This window comes from Felis catus, chromosome B4 (genome assembly GCF_018350175.1).
Source record: "Felis catus isolate Fca126 chromosome B4, F.catus_Fca126_mat1.0, whole genome shotgun sequence".
NCBI lineage: Eukaryota > Metazoa > Chordata > Mammalia > Carnivora > Felidae > Felis > Felis catus.
This window is the reverse complement of record NC_058374.1, coordinates 114,943,164-114,961,518: the sequence shown is the minus strand read 5'-3', so window position 1 is coordinate 114,961,518 and position 18,355 is coordinate 114,943,164. Positions and strand designations below refer to the sequence as shown.

Genomic DNA, 18,355 nt, shown 5'->3' with positions numbered 1-18,355 from the left:
AAGATCAAATGAGTACACTTAACAAAACTAAAATATTCTACATTCCCATTTTGACTACATATTTTTAAAGGTTTTAAAAGTTCCTTCTGGCATATGGGGAGGACTTTTTATTTCTATTCACTGAACTTTCTCCCTTAATCATGGTTTTGCTTTGCCTCTAATCTTAATGTTCTTCTTTTTCATATAAAATATCAATAATAGTAATACTTTACTTTCAATAATAGTAACAATAGAACTTGTGCAGAATAAGAGGCTTCAGAATGCAAGAAGTGAGGTATTCACTAAATACTAGGATGACTGAGTGAAATGGATTCATTTACTGGGGTAATGCAAATTAATTCTTAGTTAACTACACATTTTGACAACTCCAATCCATTCAAATCAGTTCAACCACTTATCATCTACCATGTATGAGAGGTACTGAGAAAACCAAAATAAATTAGATATTACAAATTTATAATCCAGTGGATAAAGTATATATGGAAAATTTTCACTTATCGAGGGGCATATTAACTGGTTTTCACACTAACCTCAGTGAGGGCTCTCTTTCAGCACATAGACCAGGGAAAAATGGATTAGGTCTGATTTCCCATCAGCCTTCAGGCTGGGTTCTGGTCAAGGTAAAGGCGAGGGTAAACAGCAGAGGTCTCTCCCAATTCTCAACAACTAAAATGCTCCTAAGTAACCAAGAGCAAACTATAGTTTTGTTTTGTTCTCATTCTGATTTTAGTTTATATCTAAAGTCTCTTAGCAATCTCCTCCTTCATTTACTTGGTTAATTATACTTTTACTCAGTTTTTACCCTAGTCTTCAACTCTTTCCCCCTAACTCAATAAACCACTGTTCAATTACAAATTGCAATCAATAGGAAACATGAAGGAAGAGATTAAGGTCAGCCAGAGATGTGTAAAAAAAATTTGGCTAGCATAGCTAAAGATGAAAATGCAAACCTATTATAACACTATAACCATGTTTGTTCTAGAAATGGAAGAAGAGAGTTCACAGACAGAAGGGAGAGCGAAAGCAAGACTAGTTGGGAAATAAGATTTTAATAGTCTACTTATTTATATGGGTCAATATTTTGACTATCAAACATGTATTAATAGGCTCTGAAGAAAATATTAGACTACCCACATGTCTTTAGGAAAAAAAGGTACAAATTATATATTATATAAATTATAAAATTGTAAAAGTAAGTTCCATGCCCAACATGAGGCCTGAACTCATGACCCCAAGACTGAGAGTCACAAGTTCTACCCAATGAGTCAGAAAGGTGCCCCTATAAATTATAAATATTTTATGTATTATAATACATAAAACATTTTTATATTATACGTAAATATATTTTTTAAATGGCTTAGTACATAGAAAACACAAACTGAAATCCAAAATATTAGCAATGATTTTTATAAGATGGAATTGTAAATTTGCCCTTTATTTGTTAATTTTTTAAGAACTAGTAAAAAAGTAATGTGTGAAAACATAGTAAACGTAAGTGATTCAGACCAGAGAAAGTTCCTCTTTGTCAATCCCTCACTTGCCCTCAGCTAAATCCCAGTAGTGGTCTACACAGATAATCTCTTTGGTCCACATCTTTTACTCTGTATTTACACATACACATACGCACATGTATGGTAGATCTTCTTTAAAATGCACAAATGGGATCATACAATAGATACCGTTCTGTGACCTACTTTTACCCCCTGCTATTTAGAGATCTTTTAATGTTGGTAACAGCTGTATGATATTCATAGTAAAGATATGCCATAATTTATCCATCCCCTTTTGATAGACATTTGGATTTTCTCCCCTTTTCCATTATTGCAAACATTCCTGCTATTAAGAGCATATACAATAAACATTTTTTTATTAATAACTAGACACTAAATTTTCTACAGTGAACAAGGATTTCTATAATATTTGAAAAATTTTAAAACTCTTTTTAAACATTAAAAAAAAAAATCTCACTTTGAATCGGAAATAAATGTTTCCAGATAGTTCTGTTTGATATCACCCGTTTTACTGCTGCTAATACCATGGTGACTCAAGATGCTTATCCGGTGGTGTGAAAGATGACCTGGAGAAACTGCTTTTAAAATCTGCTTCCAGGCATACCTATTTTCATCCCTGCATAAGAGATAAAGAAAAATTAGTGCTACCTATGGTAAATTAAAGTGGTACAATATATTGAACACTATAAGAACAAGATAGGAAGCATTACCTAGAACTACAGTCACAAGAAAAACTTTTAAACAACTTTAAATTTCCCTGTGATATAGGACAAAGATCAACACCAAAATATAAGACCTAAAGCCTTAGAACTATGTCCATTACTATTTTTCTTAAATGCAAACTTCTTGGCACTTACTATAGTTCTTTCCATTTAGTGAGCATTCAGCAAATGCATTAACTCCTCTTAGAAACAGTCACTCACTGGCACAAAAACAGACACTCAGATCAATGGAACAGAATACAGAACCCAGAAATGGACCCAGAAACGTATGATCAACTAATTTTTGACAAAGCAGGAAAGAATATCCAATGGAATAAAGACAGTCTCTTCAGCAAATGGTGCTGGGAAAACCGGACGGCGACATGCAGAAAAATGAACCTGGACCACTTTCTTACATCATACACAAAAATAAATTCAAAATGGATGGAAGACTTAAACGTAAGACAGGAAGCCATCAAAATCCTAGAGGATAAAGCAGGCAAAAACCTCTTTGACCTCGGCTGCAGCAACTTCCTACTCAACACATCTCTGGAGGCAAAGGAAACCAAAGCAAAAATGAACTATTGGGACCTCATTAAAATAAAAAGCTTCTGCACAGCGAAGGAAACAATCAGCAAAACTAAAAGTCAACAGATGGAATGGGAAAAGATATATGCAAACGACGTATCAGATAAAGGGTTAGTATCCAAAATCTATAGAGAACTTACCAAACTCAACACCCAAAAAACTAATAATCCAGTGAAGAAATGGGCAAAAGACATGAATAGACACTTCTCCAAAGAAGACATCCAGATGGCCAACCGACACATGAAAAAATGCTCAACATCACTCATCATCAGGGAAATACAAATCAAAACCACAAGGAGATACCTCACACCTGTCAGAATGACTAAAATTAATCACTCAGGAAACAACAGATGTTGGTGAGGATGCAGAGAAAGAGGAACCCTTTTGCACTGCTGGTGGGGATGCAAACTGGTGCAGCCACTCGAAAACAGTATGGAGCTTCCTCAAAAAATTAAAAATAGAACTATGCTATGACCCAGCAACTGCACTACTAGGTATTTATCCAAGGAATGCAGGTATGCTATTTTGAAGGGGCACATGCACCCCCATGTTTATAGCAGCACTATCAACAATAGCCAAAGTATGGAAAGAGCCCAAATATCCATCGATAGATGAATGGATAAATAAGATGTGGTATATATATATACAATGGAGTACTCGGCAATCAATAAGAATGAAATCTTGCCGTTTGCAACAATGTGGATGAAACTAGGGGGTATTACGCTAAGCAAAATTAGTCAGAGAAAGACAAATATCATATGACTTCACTCATACGAGGACTTTGAGAGACAAAACAGATGAACCGAAGGGAAGGGAAGCAAAAATAATATAAAAACAGGGAGGGGGACAAAACATAAGAGACTCTTAAATATGGAGAACAAACAGAGGGTTACTGGAAGGGTTGTGGGAGAGGGGATGGGCTGAATGGGTAAGGGACATTAAGGAATCTACTCCTGAAGTCATTGGCGTACCATGTGCTAACTTGGATGTAAATTACAAAAAAAAAAAAAAATAATAATAATAATAATAGAAAGTTTTGTCTCAAAAAAAAAAAAAGGAAAGAAACACTCACACGTGCTACACAAAACATCCTCCCTCATAATATTAATGTGTCTGTGTACAGCCTCTCAGGTGCCATACGCAAGATCTTACTACATCATTTGAAGTAGGATTGTTTCTGATTAAATTTAAACGAGTCCTATCCTTGGCCTAGCAAATACTGATTTAGGGGAACACATATAAACTCTCTGAAGTCCCAAGTAAAATTTCACCCTCTTATACATGTACAAGGTTTTTAACTTAACAATGTGCTTTCACTGCCATTTTATTCTATTAATCACAACAGGTATCTTCATTTCCATTCATGAGGAAACTAAAGTACACAATTTAAATGATTTGCTTACAAGAACTTTATTATCAGTCACTCATAAACTGGGAAACTTTGGGCCCTTTGTTTCTTCGATGGTAAAATGGGGAAAACCACCACAACCTCCATGGCTTTTGTAAGTAAATGACTTCTAACCATTGCTACATCCCTTGTTTTTAAATGGCCTCGATAACTGTTGGTTCCCTTCCCCCAACAGTGATAAAATGGAATGGGGGACATAGGCCGCACAGTTTTATACGCTGGACTAACCTATGCAGGGCGATTCCTTGCACGGTTAGTACATGTGTCTACTTTCCCTGGGTTCATACACTGTGGTTTTTGCAGTTCACGTTTCTCTATACAATATATGTTCTATCACAAGTCTGTGAAGTAGGCATCTCCATTTTATACACTGAGAACCGAGGCTCAGGGAGGTCAAACGATTTACTTGTCCACTTCTACCCCTGCTTTATAGGTGGCATGGATGGAAAGCAATGCCATGTTTTCTGACCACAAACCAAGGAACAAAATATCTGGAGGAACATCAGGTCCCCTCAATCCGGGACAAGCATCCCCAGCGGAAGCCAGATTACTCACTCCAGGGCGAGAAATTCAGGTAGTCAATTCCTTGGTCCATACTTCAACCCCGAAACAAAAGCTGCGGGGAGCCTCGGAGGACCCGCGGTCTGAGAAACAGGCTACCAGGAGCACCGGGACTAGGACCCAGGGACAGATCCAAAAGACTTGGACTGGAGGGGTCCCCAAGTGACCCACCCAGGCACGAGGAAAGCCCCACAAGCGCACGGCCATTATGCCAACCCTTCTGCAGGATGGACCGCGACTGGTGATACCAGCTTTATCCTACCGCGAACGACAGGTAGGGGACCTCAACATCTCTCCATAAAGCTTCTGAGCCTGTCTAGCTTCTAGGAACTCCCTGACCAGAGGAGGAGAAGGCAGCAGTTACCTGACAGACGCTCACCGCGAGCCCGCCATCTTACCTCAATCCGGGTCTTAGGAGACACCGCTTCACGCACCTCCCTGGCCCGCGGGGCAGTATGGGAAATGTAGTCTCCGAGGGCAGAGCGCGGGTCCACGGAACGGGCTCTCGCGTTTAGTTTTAGCCGTTTGGCTAAACTTCAGCGGTGTTACACCCCCCAAAAACAAAATCAGTGCCTTACGCACACATCCTTAGAAAGAAACAAGCGATACCTTTTTTTAAAGTTTATACAAATTAATAGATGAGCTCAAGATCGCTCCTAGGTGGAAGAGTTAAGGTTTCCTGGAGGAAGAGGTATTTCAGAGAAGCTCTGACGGCCGGTGGCTTGGATCTGGCGTTTGAAATGGGGAAGTGGGGAAGCCCTTCCACCCGAAACCCCAGCACTGTGTTCTGAGAATTGTGCTGAGTATTCATTACGGAAGAAGAAAATGTGCAGAATCCTGGACCTTGCCTTATATTTAGTGCAGAGAGAAGCCCCTGGGCCTTTGCACTTTCTGCTCTCACTGCCAGTAAGGCTTTTCTCTCACCACTTCTCATGACCACTGCCTTACTTTATACAGGTCCAGTTTACATGGCATCTCGGAGAGGACCACATCATTAAAAGAGCCTCATCTACCCTTATCCCATTGCCCTCCTTTATTTGTCTTTATAACATTTATCATTATTTAACATTCTATTATCATTTTTTCCTTGTTTGTCTGTCTCTTATGCTAGAATGCAAGCTCCATGAAGGCAGGAACAAGTATCTATCGTGTTCTACACTGTATACAAACCCAACATCTAGAACTGCTCTCGGCCCCATTGTAGGTCTCCAACATTTGTTGAATAAATGAAACAAATAACACTGTGCGTATCCAAAACAGTAGATGACTAATTCCTTTCCCAAATGATTTGCAAAATTTCGTATTTATGTACATTTTTCTGACAAGAGTTCATAACTTCTATCATGTATTCAAGGGGGGCAATAAACTCCTCAAAAAGGTAAGGGCCATAGTCCTGAGTGATTAATATTGAAAATAAGTGAATGTAAGTTCACAGTAAAGAAAAATAAATGTGAGCTGCTTTGGTATCTCCGTATTTTTCACAGAATGCCGAGCTCATTCTGCCACTAATCTTTGTTCCTGTAGAGCCCACACTGAGAACACGACTCTGTCCTTTCTAATCTTGTCCATCCTTCAAAGCTGCCCTGTAATGTGTTTCTGGAATCTGCTGTAGGAAGAGACAGAAAGGAGAACAGATTTGAATGAACAATCAAATGGACTTGTTAAACATTTGCTAAGCAAAGCAGAAGAGGGATGGATCAAAGGTGACCCCAGAGGACACATCTTGATGACAGTGAGTTGAGTGGGAACCACTGACTAACAAGAAGACTCACATATTGGGGCCAGGAAAAATTGACAAAGCTGAGACCAGAAAAAGACACCAACCACGTGCATGGGAAAGACAGTAGAGACAGTTCTAGAAGGGAACAACTTAAAACTCTAAAGGGTATAGAAATAGCTTGCCATGCTCTGGAGTATGGTGTGGAGGAGAGTGACGGGAGATGAGGTGAATAAGAGCCAGATCACGTTGGGCTTTGTAGGTGTTGGTAGTGATAACATGGGATTGGGATGGAGGCCATAGGCACAGATGTTATTCTAAATGCAGTAGGCGGTCACTAAAGGGTTCTAATGCAAAAGAAGAGACATGATACAATATATGTTTAAATTTTATTTTATATGTACCTATTTTTGAGAGAGAGAGAGAGACAGAGCATGAGGGGGAGAGGGGCAGAGAGAGAGAGGGAGACACGGAATCCAAAGCAGGCTGCAGGCTCTGAGCTGTCAGCACAGAGCCCAATGTGGGGCTTGAACTCAACAACCATGAGATCATGGCCTGAGCTGAAGTCAGACGCCTAACTGACTGAGCCACCCAGGTGCCCCTACAATATAAGTTTTTAAAAGATTACTCTGGGGGCGCCTGGGTGGCGCAGTCGGTTAAGCGTCCGACTTCAGCCAGGTCACGATCTCACGGTCTGTGAGTTCGAGCCCCGCGTCAGGCTCTGGGCTGATGGCTCAGAGCCTGGAGCCTGTTTCCGATTCTGTGTCTCCCTCTCTCTCTGCCCCTCCCCCGTTCATGCTCTGTCTCTCTCTGTCCCAAAAATAAATAAAACGTTGAAAAAAAAATTAAAAAAAAAAAAAAAGATTACTCTGGCTGTGTTGTGAGGAGCAATGGCGTGATGCAGGGTGGCAAAGATGAGATGGAGAGAAGGGCAAAGAGTCCAGATATATACTGGAAGTAGAAATGATGACCGAACCTACTGATGGATTGATTAATGTGGGAGTTGAGGGAGAGGAAAGACACCTCAGGAGATTCTTTGGCCACTAGCTTGAAGGTGGTGTGGTTTGTGAGGTAGGGGAGACTCGAAGAGGAGCAGGTTTTGGAGTCTGATGAGGGTAGAAGTGAATAATTCCATCTGGGACTTGTTGGATTTGAGATATCTCTGAGCTAGAAATAGAGATATAATAGAGACGTAAAATGAGGCAGGTGGTTGGACAGATGTGTCCGAAGAATAGAGGTTAGGCTAGATGCAGATTTGAAGCCACAGGAATGTTGAGTGCATACAGGGAGAGAGTGTAGAAAAAAAAGAAAAAGGCCCTGGAACCTGGCCCAGGGAATTCCAACATTTAGAGGTCATGTGGAGGAGGACAGACAGCAAGGGCCTCTCAGAAGTGGCAAGGAGAGAGGCAGTATGAAAACCAAGAGACCGTGGTGTGTGCGTAGTGAAGCAAGGCATGTCATGAAGTGTTTTCATTAACTTTAGAGCTTGGTGCCAGCAAATTTAAAACTATAATTCCCCCAAATACAAACTTGAAACACCAGCGAATAACTTACATTGGCCTACGTAAAAGCAGTTTAAATTCATGCTAGTAAAATGATGAAACAGACAACATTGGACAACTTTGGAGTTGGCTACAAATGGCTTCAGCTGAAATGGGATTGCCTTAATTTTCCTCTAACTTCATAAAATAAAGTCACTTTTTATATAAATCAGAGATCAAAGACTCCAAAGCAATCTAACTGCCAAACTATTAGGGACAATCTTTCTAAAACCTTTTATTTATTTTATTATATAAAATTGGCTACAGTTTTGATCACTAAGTATGTGACAGACCTTATTCTTCAAGCACTTTACATATTTTTTTTTCTTCTCTTCCTTCTGATAGTCCTAGGAGATGGGTATAATTATTATGACTGTTGTTGTTCAAATGAAGTTGCAGAAACACAGAGAGTGAAATAACTTGTTCAAAGTCATGCAAGGTCAAATGGCAGAACTGTGATTTAAGCTGAGAACTACTGATACAGCACCCATGAGCTTGACCACTGTGTGAACTTGTGAAGTGCTCATTTCCAAATAGAAAAGGTACATTAAAAAAAAATACTAATACAGAGGCACCTGGGTGGCTTAGTTGGTTAAATGTCCAACTTCAGCTCAGGGTATGATCTCCTGGTTTGTGGGTTTGAGCCCTGTTTTGGGCTCTGTGCTGACGGCTCAGAGCCTGGAGCCTGCTTCAGATTCTATGTCCCGCCCCCCTCTCTCTGGCCCTCCCCCACTTGTGCTCTGTCTCTCTCTCAAAAATAAATATTTTTTAAAAATGCTAATACAGATTTAAAAAACAAAACCCAAGAGATAATCACTGCTAACACCCTGGTGTATAATCTTTCGCTTTTAATCACTTCTTATATCTATGTTATAATAGCTAACATTTATTGGACACATTATGTGTACTGTTTTCAAATCCTATGTCTATAAATGGCAGAGCTGAGATATGAACCAGATAGCCTGGTTCTCCTTCAATCTCCCTCTCTTTTACACAAACACATTATGTTTAGGTTTTCTTTTATTCCTATTAATATCCATGTATAAATCCACATATACTTGCACATTTAGATTTTCTTTTTATAAAACCATAGATATGTGCATAATAAACAAATAACTTAATGTATCATGAACATCTTTCCTATGAATAGCCTAAATAGTGTTTTTTTATTTTTTATTTTGTTTTATTTTTTATTTTATTTGTTTGTTTGTTTAATTTATTTTATTTCTTTTCTTTTCTTTTAGTGTTTATTTTTCATTTTATTTTATTTTAATTTTTTATTTTAATGCTTTATTTTGCTTATTTTTTTAGTGTTTTATTTTATTTTATTTATTTTTATTTTTATTTATTTTATTTTTTATACTATTTTTATTCTATTTGTTTATTTTATTATGTATTTTATTTTTATTTTTAAATTTTATTTTAGTATTTTATTTTATTTATATTTATTTTTGTTTATTTATTTTATTTCTTTTTATTTTTACTTTATTTTTAGTTTTTTATCTTATTCTTATTTTATTTTGTTTTTTATTATTTTATTTATTTTATTTTATCTTTTATTTTAGAGAGAGAGAAAGGAGAGAGCACTTATGCGTGTGCAAGGGATAGGGGAGGGGCAGAGGGAAAGAGAGAATCTCAAACAGATTCCATGCTCAGCAGGGTCCTGGAATCATGACCTGAACCAAAATCAAGGGTCAGACACTCAGCCAATTGAGCCACACAGGTGCCCAAAAATAGTGTCAATTTTATTTAAAAAAAAATTTTTTTTAATGTTTATTTATTTTTGAGAGAGACAGAGACAGAATGCCAGTGGGTTAGGGGCAGAGAGAGAGGGAGACACAGAAACTGAAACAGGCTCCAGCCTCTGAGCTGTCAACACAGAGCCCGATGGAGGGCTCGAACTCTCGAGTGAGATCATGTCCTGAGTCGAAGTCAGCAGCTCAACTGACTGAGCCACCCAGGCGCCCCAAATAGTGTCAATTTTAAACTGCAAGCCTCCATCGTTAGGACTTATTTACATTATTAAAAACCCTTACAATATAGTTTTAATTTTAAAATTATTTCATTATTTAAAAAATAATAATAAAAAAATAAAATTATTTCATTATTAGGTGATTTCATGCAACTCCTAAATTTTAAATTTATTCTACTTCACTCATTCATTCAACACATACGTCCCAAGTGCCTATTAATGTACCAGACACCAAAGCAACAGTTTCTGTCTTCATGAAGTACACATCAAGTGGGGGTGACAAATATTAAATGTATAATTATGTAATTATTCATTTTATTACTATTGTGCTGAGTGTCTCAGAGGAAAAGAATGCCATGAGGTTGGGAAATGTCTATGAGGTTGGGAAAGACACCCCTACAGATATGAATGTAAGTAGAAATCTGAAGGAAGGGTAGAGGTGAGGAAGATGAAGAAGCCAAAAAGAACAGCTTGTGTGAGAGTCCTAAAATAGGAAGCAGTATGGGTCTCTCAAGAAACCAAAAATAAGCTCCATATGACTAGAATATAGAGTGCAACAAAAACAATGAAGCTAGTGACAAAGGCAGATCTGTTTTATATTTCTCAGAAATACTTCACACTCAACAGGTAACACTTAAAAGGAGCTTTCTAGATTTACAGACTACATCTATTTGAACTGTACTTAACCAAAACATAAGACCCTGTTTTCCCAGGAAGCATTTGGTGTTCCTCTGAAGAAGTATTTGCTTTGGCTTCTTGATGATTCATTTAGTTTTTATTTTGTTTGTTTGTTTGTTTGTTTCTTTATTTTGATGTTTATTTAGTTTTTGAGAGAGAGGGCATGCAAGTGAGGGAGGGGCAGAGAGAGAGGAAAGAGAGAGAGAATCCCGGTGCAGAGCCACACCCCACGAACTGTGAGATTATGGAGCTGAAACCAAGAGTTGAACGCTCAACCAACTGAGCCACCCGAGTGCCCCTATTTTTTTTTTAATCATTCATTTTTTTTAAGAGAGAGAGAAAAAGGGAGAGAGAACGAGTCCATGTCTAGCACAGAGCCAAACTCGGGGCTTAATCTCACAACTGGGAGACAATGACCTGAGCTGAAATCAAGAGCTGACTACTTAACTGAGCCACCCATGAACCCCCGCTTTGCCTTGTTGAGAAAAAAGTGTATACCTTTAATCACACTGATAAATGATCCCACCAGAAACTTTGAGAAATTTATAACAGAAATTGCTAGAGATTTTCTCCAAAAGATATTTCTCCCTTTCTTCCATATTAATTGAACCCATAATCTTTGACTGGGTATATGCCTCCTCAGAATTCATTTATTTTTAATTTATTTTTTAATGTTTATTTATTTTTGAGAGACAGAGAGAACCAGAGCATGTGCAGGGGAGGGACAGAAAGAGAGAGAGGGAGACTCAGAATCCAAAGCAGGCTCCAGACTCCAGGCTCTGAGCTGTCAGCATAGAGCCCAACATGTGACTGAGCTCATGACCTGAGCCAAAGTTGGACGCTTAACCAACTGAGCCACCCAGGTGCCCCTGCCTACTCATAATTTAAAACTCCACATTTCCCAGCATATCTCGCAAATATAGGTATGGTCGTGTGACTAAAATCTGGCCAATGAGGTGTAAGCAAATGGGTCTTGTAGCAGCTTGGAGTCTCTTCCTTAAAGACATCTGATAGGTTCTCTCTGCCCCTTACTCCATCCTTTCTCCTGCAGTGTGGATGTTATGGTCACTATCGTAAAAGACTAAGAGAAGGGCCTTGACTTTGGAATGATGGAGCAGTCAGCTGGAAGGAGTCTGGGATTTTGATAATTTTGTGGACCAGATTTCCCAGTTCTTGTGCTTCCTACTTACAGGTTTTTATAAAAGAGGGAAGTAAATTTTATCTCGTTTAAGCCAGTGTTACTTTAAGCCTTTTTTACTATTAGTGGAGCCAAATCCTCACTGAAATGACATAATGAAATAAATCATAAATGATTCGAGAAAAATATATACAAAAATTTGTACTGATTAAACAGTAAGGGCCTTCATGATACTAATACACACATCATAATACATAATATTAAATACAATATAGACCATGAGTTATAAACTGCTTTTCCTTCAAAAGCTCTTTTGCGAATGCTCCAAGTGATTTTTACATTCATGTCTTCTCTACCTATAAGATCTTGGGCTTCCTGCATATAGGCTCAACTTACTTCTCATCTGTGTATCTCATATGTATAGTTTAATGTTAAGGAAACAGTAGAGTGTGGAGATTAATAAGTGGATTCTGAGAATCTCTCTGCCTAAATTTGAATCTTGATTTTCTTATTTCCTAATTTTGTTATTTGGGAAAATTTATTTTCTTAATATTTTTGAGTCTTAGTTTATTTTCTATAACAGGGGGATAATAATGATCTACTTTATAGAATTGTTGAGCGGATTAAATAAAAGAAGGTAAGTAAAATGCTTAGCAAAGTACCTGGCATGTAATAAGCACTCAATCAATGTGAGTAACATTTATACTTTGCAGGTGTTTAGTAAATATTTGTGAATACTTTGCCAAAGAAGATTACTTATTTCTTAGGCATTAAGATACAATCCTTCCCTTTTGACTGTCAGGAATAATCTAATGAATGTAATTAAAAATGAAAAAATATTTTGGTCTAAAATAAACAATAATAATTTCTAGCTTAAAAATGTTTCTTTATTTTTGAGAGAGAGAGAGAGAGAGAGAGAGAGAGAGAGAGAGAGAGAGGAGGAGGGGCAGAGAGAGAGGGAGACAGAATCTGAAGCAGGCTCCAGGCTCTGAGCTGTCAGCACAGAGCGCAACACGGGGTTCAAATTCATGAGCTGTGAGATCATGACCTGAGCTGAAGTCAGACGCTTAACCAACTGAGCCACCAAGGTGCCCCAATAATTTCTATCTTTAAGTTGGTATATCACTTAAGGTCAGAGCAGAAAACAGATGACATCGTCAAAGTATGTAATTCCGGAAGGGTTTATTTACAGAAAGATTCTTTACAGAGGTGTGAGTGGAATCACAAGAAGAGAGAGTAATAGTGTAACCCAGGTTTCGTAGCACTGGCTATTCCTTCCATCCCAGAAGGGAGAGAATCCTATAGTTGGCTACCTTGACAAGAGCAGTAATGTTCTGTCAAAGGGCATAGCCAGCCTAAGGTGATCTTGCCAGGACTAACCTAGGTTAATAATTACTCTCACCTGCCCATCCTTCTCCAAACCAAAGGGCAATGAACCCCCTCCATGCAGGGTAGTACATTCAGATCAACTTCCTGGGCAGAGAGCAATGTGGACAAGGTAAAGGGTGGGTCTAGAGGAGCACAAGGAAGATAACTGGCACCATATCAGAAAGAGTGTCATCAGCATGCGTTTAGTGTTGTAAATGGAAAGCCAGAGATTGGTGCAGAATCCAACTGGATTTCACTTAAACATAAGCATGTGACTCTCCCATATGGATAGAATGTGAAAGGAATTCTGAATAGTTTCAAGCAATGGGAGCTTTATTGAATGTATTGGTAAATCAAATAGTGAAACAGCCTAGGTAAGAGATTAGGGACTCAAATCACACTAAGATTTCAGTATATGGATAACCTGAATTCAAGTGACACGGGCAGTGAGACAACCCTATTGGTGGGCATGGACTTGGAATTTCTATTGACATAGCAACCATAAAATAGGACTCTGCTTCTCCCTCCAGGTCACTCAGAAGATGATCCTGGAAGACTGCCCTTCCAAACTTCACCCTCATAACCAATCTAGAAGGCACCCCAAATTGTTGGTATAGATAATCCCAGATTACCTGGAGGTTCCTTAATTGTTCCCTTGGATGTAAGTGACTTCAGTTCTTCAAAGATTTAGAACTAGGGGCGCCTGGGTGGCTCAGTCGGCTAAGCATCTGACTCTTGATTTCTCTCATGGTGGTGAGATCGAGCCCCGCATCAGGCTCTGTGTTGGGTGTGGAGGCTGCTTAAGGTTCTCTCTTCCTCTGCCCCCTCCTTGGCTCACACTTGTGCTCTCATGCTCTCTCTGTCTCTTTCTGTCTCTCTCTCTCTCTCTCAAAAAAAAAAAAAAAGATTTAGAATTAATTGTAGAAATGACTAAGTAAATCAAACCCATCTAACTTCTAGTTAGATTTGAAAATATAACATTTACAAACATGTGTATACCATGTTTATATTTAAATATTTAGAATATATAAGATAATTTGTATTAGATTTCATTTGTGGTCTGTTAGATTAGCTATTATAGTAGAATTAAATTAATCTAATTAACAATTTTTTTAATGTTTATTTTTGAGAGAGAGAGAGAGACAAAGCATGAGCAGGGGAGGGGCAGAGAGAGAGGGAGACACAGAATCTGAAACAGGCCCTAGGCTCTGAGCTGAAGCACAGACCCCAACATGGGGCTCGAACCCACAGACCACAAGATCATGACCTGAGCCAAAGTCGGACGCTTTACCAACTGAGCCACCCAGGTGCCCCTGTGATTCTAATTTTTAAAAATATTTTGTTAGTCTTACAAATGGAATAATAAGATTTGTAGTTGAACTTGAAAGCTTACGGAAAAACTAGATTTTACTGTTACTTCAATAAATTGTTAATTAAAAACTAATCTGTGAATAATCTCCTTTTGCAGGATATGTTGCCTCAAAGACACAAAAATACTCATTTCAGCATAAAATGAGTTTTTACCCTCTTACCTCAAGAATCATACCCACACACTGATGAGAACAAGGGTGAAAGCCAGCCAATGCAGGAATGGCACCTGACTTAGCAAAGTTAAGACTACAGGTCGTACCAAGGCTCATATAGTTGGTGGCACCAAGCATTTAGGAAAAGGGAGTGAGGAGGGGACTGAAAACTGATGGAATGGTTGAAAGTCCCTATAAAGTGCAGTCAGACCCCAGACTCCCATGCCCATCAGTCCACCCTAGTCAGAAATGACAATCAGAATCCAAGAGGCTCTGCACCCAAGAACAGCATACCTGGAGGAGGGCAGGGGAGAAGTGTCCAACAGAAAACTCACAAGGTGAGTCCTCTGGCTCCCTTCCTTGCCCAGCTCCAGAATGCCAGCACCCTCTGTGTTTTGGAGCCTGGTCTGAGGCCTTCCCTGTGAACAGATGAACCACCCTATGTCCTCCCAACGAATTCCTTTTCTGTTAGTCTGAGTCAGTTTCTATGCCTGCAACAAGGAACTTTGATTAAAATAATATTTCACACTTATCTTGTGTTAATTTCATTCATTTATGTCTGCATCCATTCTCCATGAGGGTAATTCCAAGTTTGATTTGGCTCATCATTTACCTGTGGAAACTAGTATTGTGCCTGGTACTTAGTAGGCACTCACTAAATGTTTATGAAATAATTGAGTGAATGAAGCCTTCCCTGTATCTTATATATACTCTTCACTGTATCTTCTATCTCAGTTATGGAACTTATCACATCAAATATATTAATTTGTTTAAAGATATTTCCCATGTTAGAAATTAACTTCAAGACTGGAGGTCCTACTTGGTTCATTTTATTTTATTTTTTAAAGTATTTGTTTATTTATTTGAGAGAGAACCAGCAGGGGAGCAGCAGAGAAAGAGGGAGACAGAGATAATCCCAAGCAGACTCCACACTGTCGGTTCGGAGCCCGACTTGGAGCTGGAACTCACAAACTGTGAGATCATGTCCTGAGCAGAGACCAAGAGTCAGATGCTTAACCGACTGAGCCACCCAGGTGCCTCAATACCCAGTTCATTTTATTTTATTTTTTTTTCGGTGTTTATTATTTTTGAGAGAGAGAGCGCAAGCAGGGGAGGGGCAGAGAGAGAAGGAGACACAGAATCTGAAGCAGGCTCCAGGCTTAGCTGTCAGCACAGAGCCCGATGCAGGGCTCGAACTCATGAATTGGGAGATCATCACCTGAGCCGAAGTCGGACGCTTTACTGACTGAGCTACCCAGGCACTCCTACCCAGTTCATTTTAAAAAACTGATTCCTAGGGAGGAACTTGGACACAATAGGTAGAGAATGAAGGAAGGCAGGAAGGAGGGAATATGTGTCAAGTCATCGTGTTACTGTTGAACATAGCAAAGAAGAATATGGTGCTCCCTGACTTAACAAGGGTGCACAGTGTGGTGAGGGAGATAGGTAAACGGATTATCAGAGTGAGCATTTGGTAGAACATACTGTGCAAGATGTTTTGGAAAGGAAGGTAAGACCAGTTGGCAGATGGAGTGGGGAACCGTGAGTGAAAAGGCACCCAGATGTGAAAATTACGGTGTTAGAGAGAGTGCAGGTATGATGGATCACAGGATAGCCAAAGCTGCAATGAAATTGTCCAGACTGTGGGCTGAGGTTGCCTCTGGGGAGTTGAGACTGAAAGTGAGCAGTAGGTTAAGAAGATGTCAAGTAATTCTGTAAAGTGAAGGTAAGAGGAATAAGTTTTGTGATTGGTTAATTTATTTTATTTAAAAAAATTTTTTAATGTTTATTTTATTTTTGAGAGAGAGAGACAGCGTGAGTGGGGGAGGAGCAGAGAGGGAGGGAGACACAGAATCCCAAGCAGGCTCCAGCTCTCAGCTGTCAGCACGGAGCGGAGAGATCATGACCTGAGCGGAAGTCAGTAGATTAACCAACTGAGCCACCCAGGCACCCCAATGTGATTGGTGAATAATGAGCTGCGTCTGCTCAGCCTTGTCTCTTTCTCTTCTCTCTTCTTTCTCTCCCTTCCTTTTTCCTCTTTTCCTTTCTCCTTCTCTCTTTCACTTCCTCCTTTCTCCCCCCTCCCCCCAACTTCTCCTCCTCCTCCTTCTCTTTCTTCTTCTTCAGTGGCCTGTCTTCTGCGCTCCAGCATTCCCAGTGCTGCTCTGTCTTGGGTTAAGGGGCGTTGTAGTTGTCTGGCTGTGCTAAGTGTGAGTGGCTATGCCTGCAACTAGGGAACGGGTCGGGGGAATATTAGTAAACCCAAATTACTGCAGACTCAGAGCTGTGTTCTCCAATAAGCTTTATTAGTAATGAAAGCAATGGTCTGATCTCCATCTCTTTCAATTGCTTGTGGTTTCAGGAGGGGAAAGGGGGTTTTATTTATTGGCCTCCTCAAAACCCAACAATCTGGAATCCTGAGCACTTGGGCCAACTTAAATACAAATAATCTGAAATATATAACATTTGGACCAGAAAATTAGAACAAACAGGAGGAAAGATACGGGTTTGGGGGTCAAAGAGGATCTAGAAAAACAGGAACAAGAACAGTATAAGTCAAGATTCCTGTTGCAACTGTTCTGTTTTCTTGAGTAGATCAGAAAATACAAGACAGTTTCTCTCAAGCTTTGGGCCCTTCAGTAGTGCCTGGGGAGTTTGTTAAAAACACAGACGCATGGGGCCTATGACTTGCACACAGAAGACCTTGGGTGGGGCCCTGCACCTGTGTGTTTAACCAGCCTCTGAGGTGTTTAACCCCCCAAAGTTTGGAAACCTCCAGAGTTTAACGATCCCCAGTCATTGTTATCAAGGGCAAAAACACTTTTCAAAACATTTCATATCATGCTGGAACCAGGTGGGCAGTTTCTGCAGAAAGCCAGCAACACAACAGAAGCGTATGAGAAAATCATTGGATTGAAGGAGAGGGGTGCTGGCTGGGGAAGAAGAAAGGTCATGGCACACCAGAAGGAGAGAAATGCAGGAGCAGTTTAGCTGGTAGGCTGAACATGCAATCACAGGCCAAGTTATGCAGTGACTTGAAGCCCAAGGTCATGGAATGCAAACAGTTCCTTGGGAACCTGAAAGGGTGGCACACATTTACAGGGAAAAGAATCTTGCTTCCAGAGTTCCTGTTCCAGCCAGGCTTCGGGCCAAATGTCTTGAGTCACAATCCCCTGGGATCCTGTTTCTACTGGGAACTGGCCCAGAGAAAGGCCTACCCTCCTCATCTACCTTTATAGACACACGGTGGAGCCAACGATGGCTCTCTGTGGATGAGATAACATTCAAAAATGCTTTCTAAAGCATAAAGCAGTAAACAAAGGTAAACCTTATTACTCTGATTCCCCTGGGTCTTATCTTTCCTGATGCCTTCCACCATGAGTGTTCTTAGGACACTCAGCTCCTTATAGGCTGGCATTGTGTCAGTTTGTAAGTGCTCAGCTATTTACATTGAAGTCTTGAATATGAGGCAGCAGGCATTTTTTTCTTTGTTAAAATCAGTGTGCAGCCTTTTCTTCCTCCCCCCCCCCCCACTTCCTCCCTGAGTCACTGCTCATGAACTCTCTTCTCACAGATACTCCTGTCTTGACCGCCCACTAAATGGTTTTCTTATGCTGCAAGAAACAATAAATTTGTTTCTTGCAGCATA

The 18,355-nt window shown here is 39.7% G+C and overlaps 1 protein-coding gene and 1 long non-coding RNA gene across 6 annotated transcripts in view; one reads left to right on the top strand and one right to left on the bottom strand.

The window, feature by feature from the left end:
* Positions 1 to 5,296, bottom strand: part of MRPL42 (mitochondrial ribosomal protein L42) — a 33,472-nt gene extending 28,176 nt beyond the window's left edge. For 4 of the 5 annotated variants that reach the window (XM_019835333.3, XM_045062152.1, XM_045062151.1 and 1 more), the window contains exons 1-2: positions 5,168 to 5,296; positions 1,969 to 2,127 (exon numbers count right to left, since the gene is read on the bottom strand). In XM_019835333.3, the coding sequence (XP_019690892.2) occupies positions 1,969 to 2,038 (70 nt within the window). In that variant the 5' untranslated portion in view covers positions 2,039 to 2,127; positions 5,168 to 5,296. Of the gene's footprint in view, positions 1 to 1,968; positions 2,128 to 5,133 lie in introns of all 5 variants that reach the window. The other variant, XM_023257301.2, reaches the window with a different exon arrangement.
* A 138-nt stretch (positions 5,297 to 5,434) lies between these two features.
* LOC123386682 lies at positions 5,435 to 15,224 on the top strand. Its single transcript, XR_006600970.1, has 3 exons — positions 5,435 to 6,501; positions 13,714 to 13,844; positions 14,652 to 15,224. It is a non-coding gene; the product is annotated as an uncharacterized LOC123386682 (long non-coding RNA).
* The last annotated feature ends 3,131 nt before the right edge of the window (positions 15,225 to 18,355 follow it).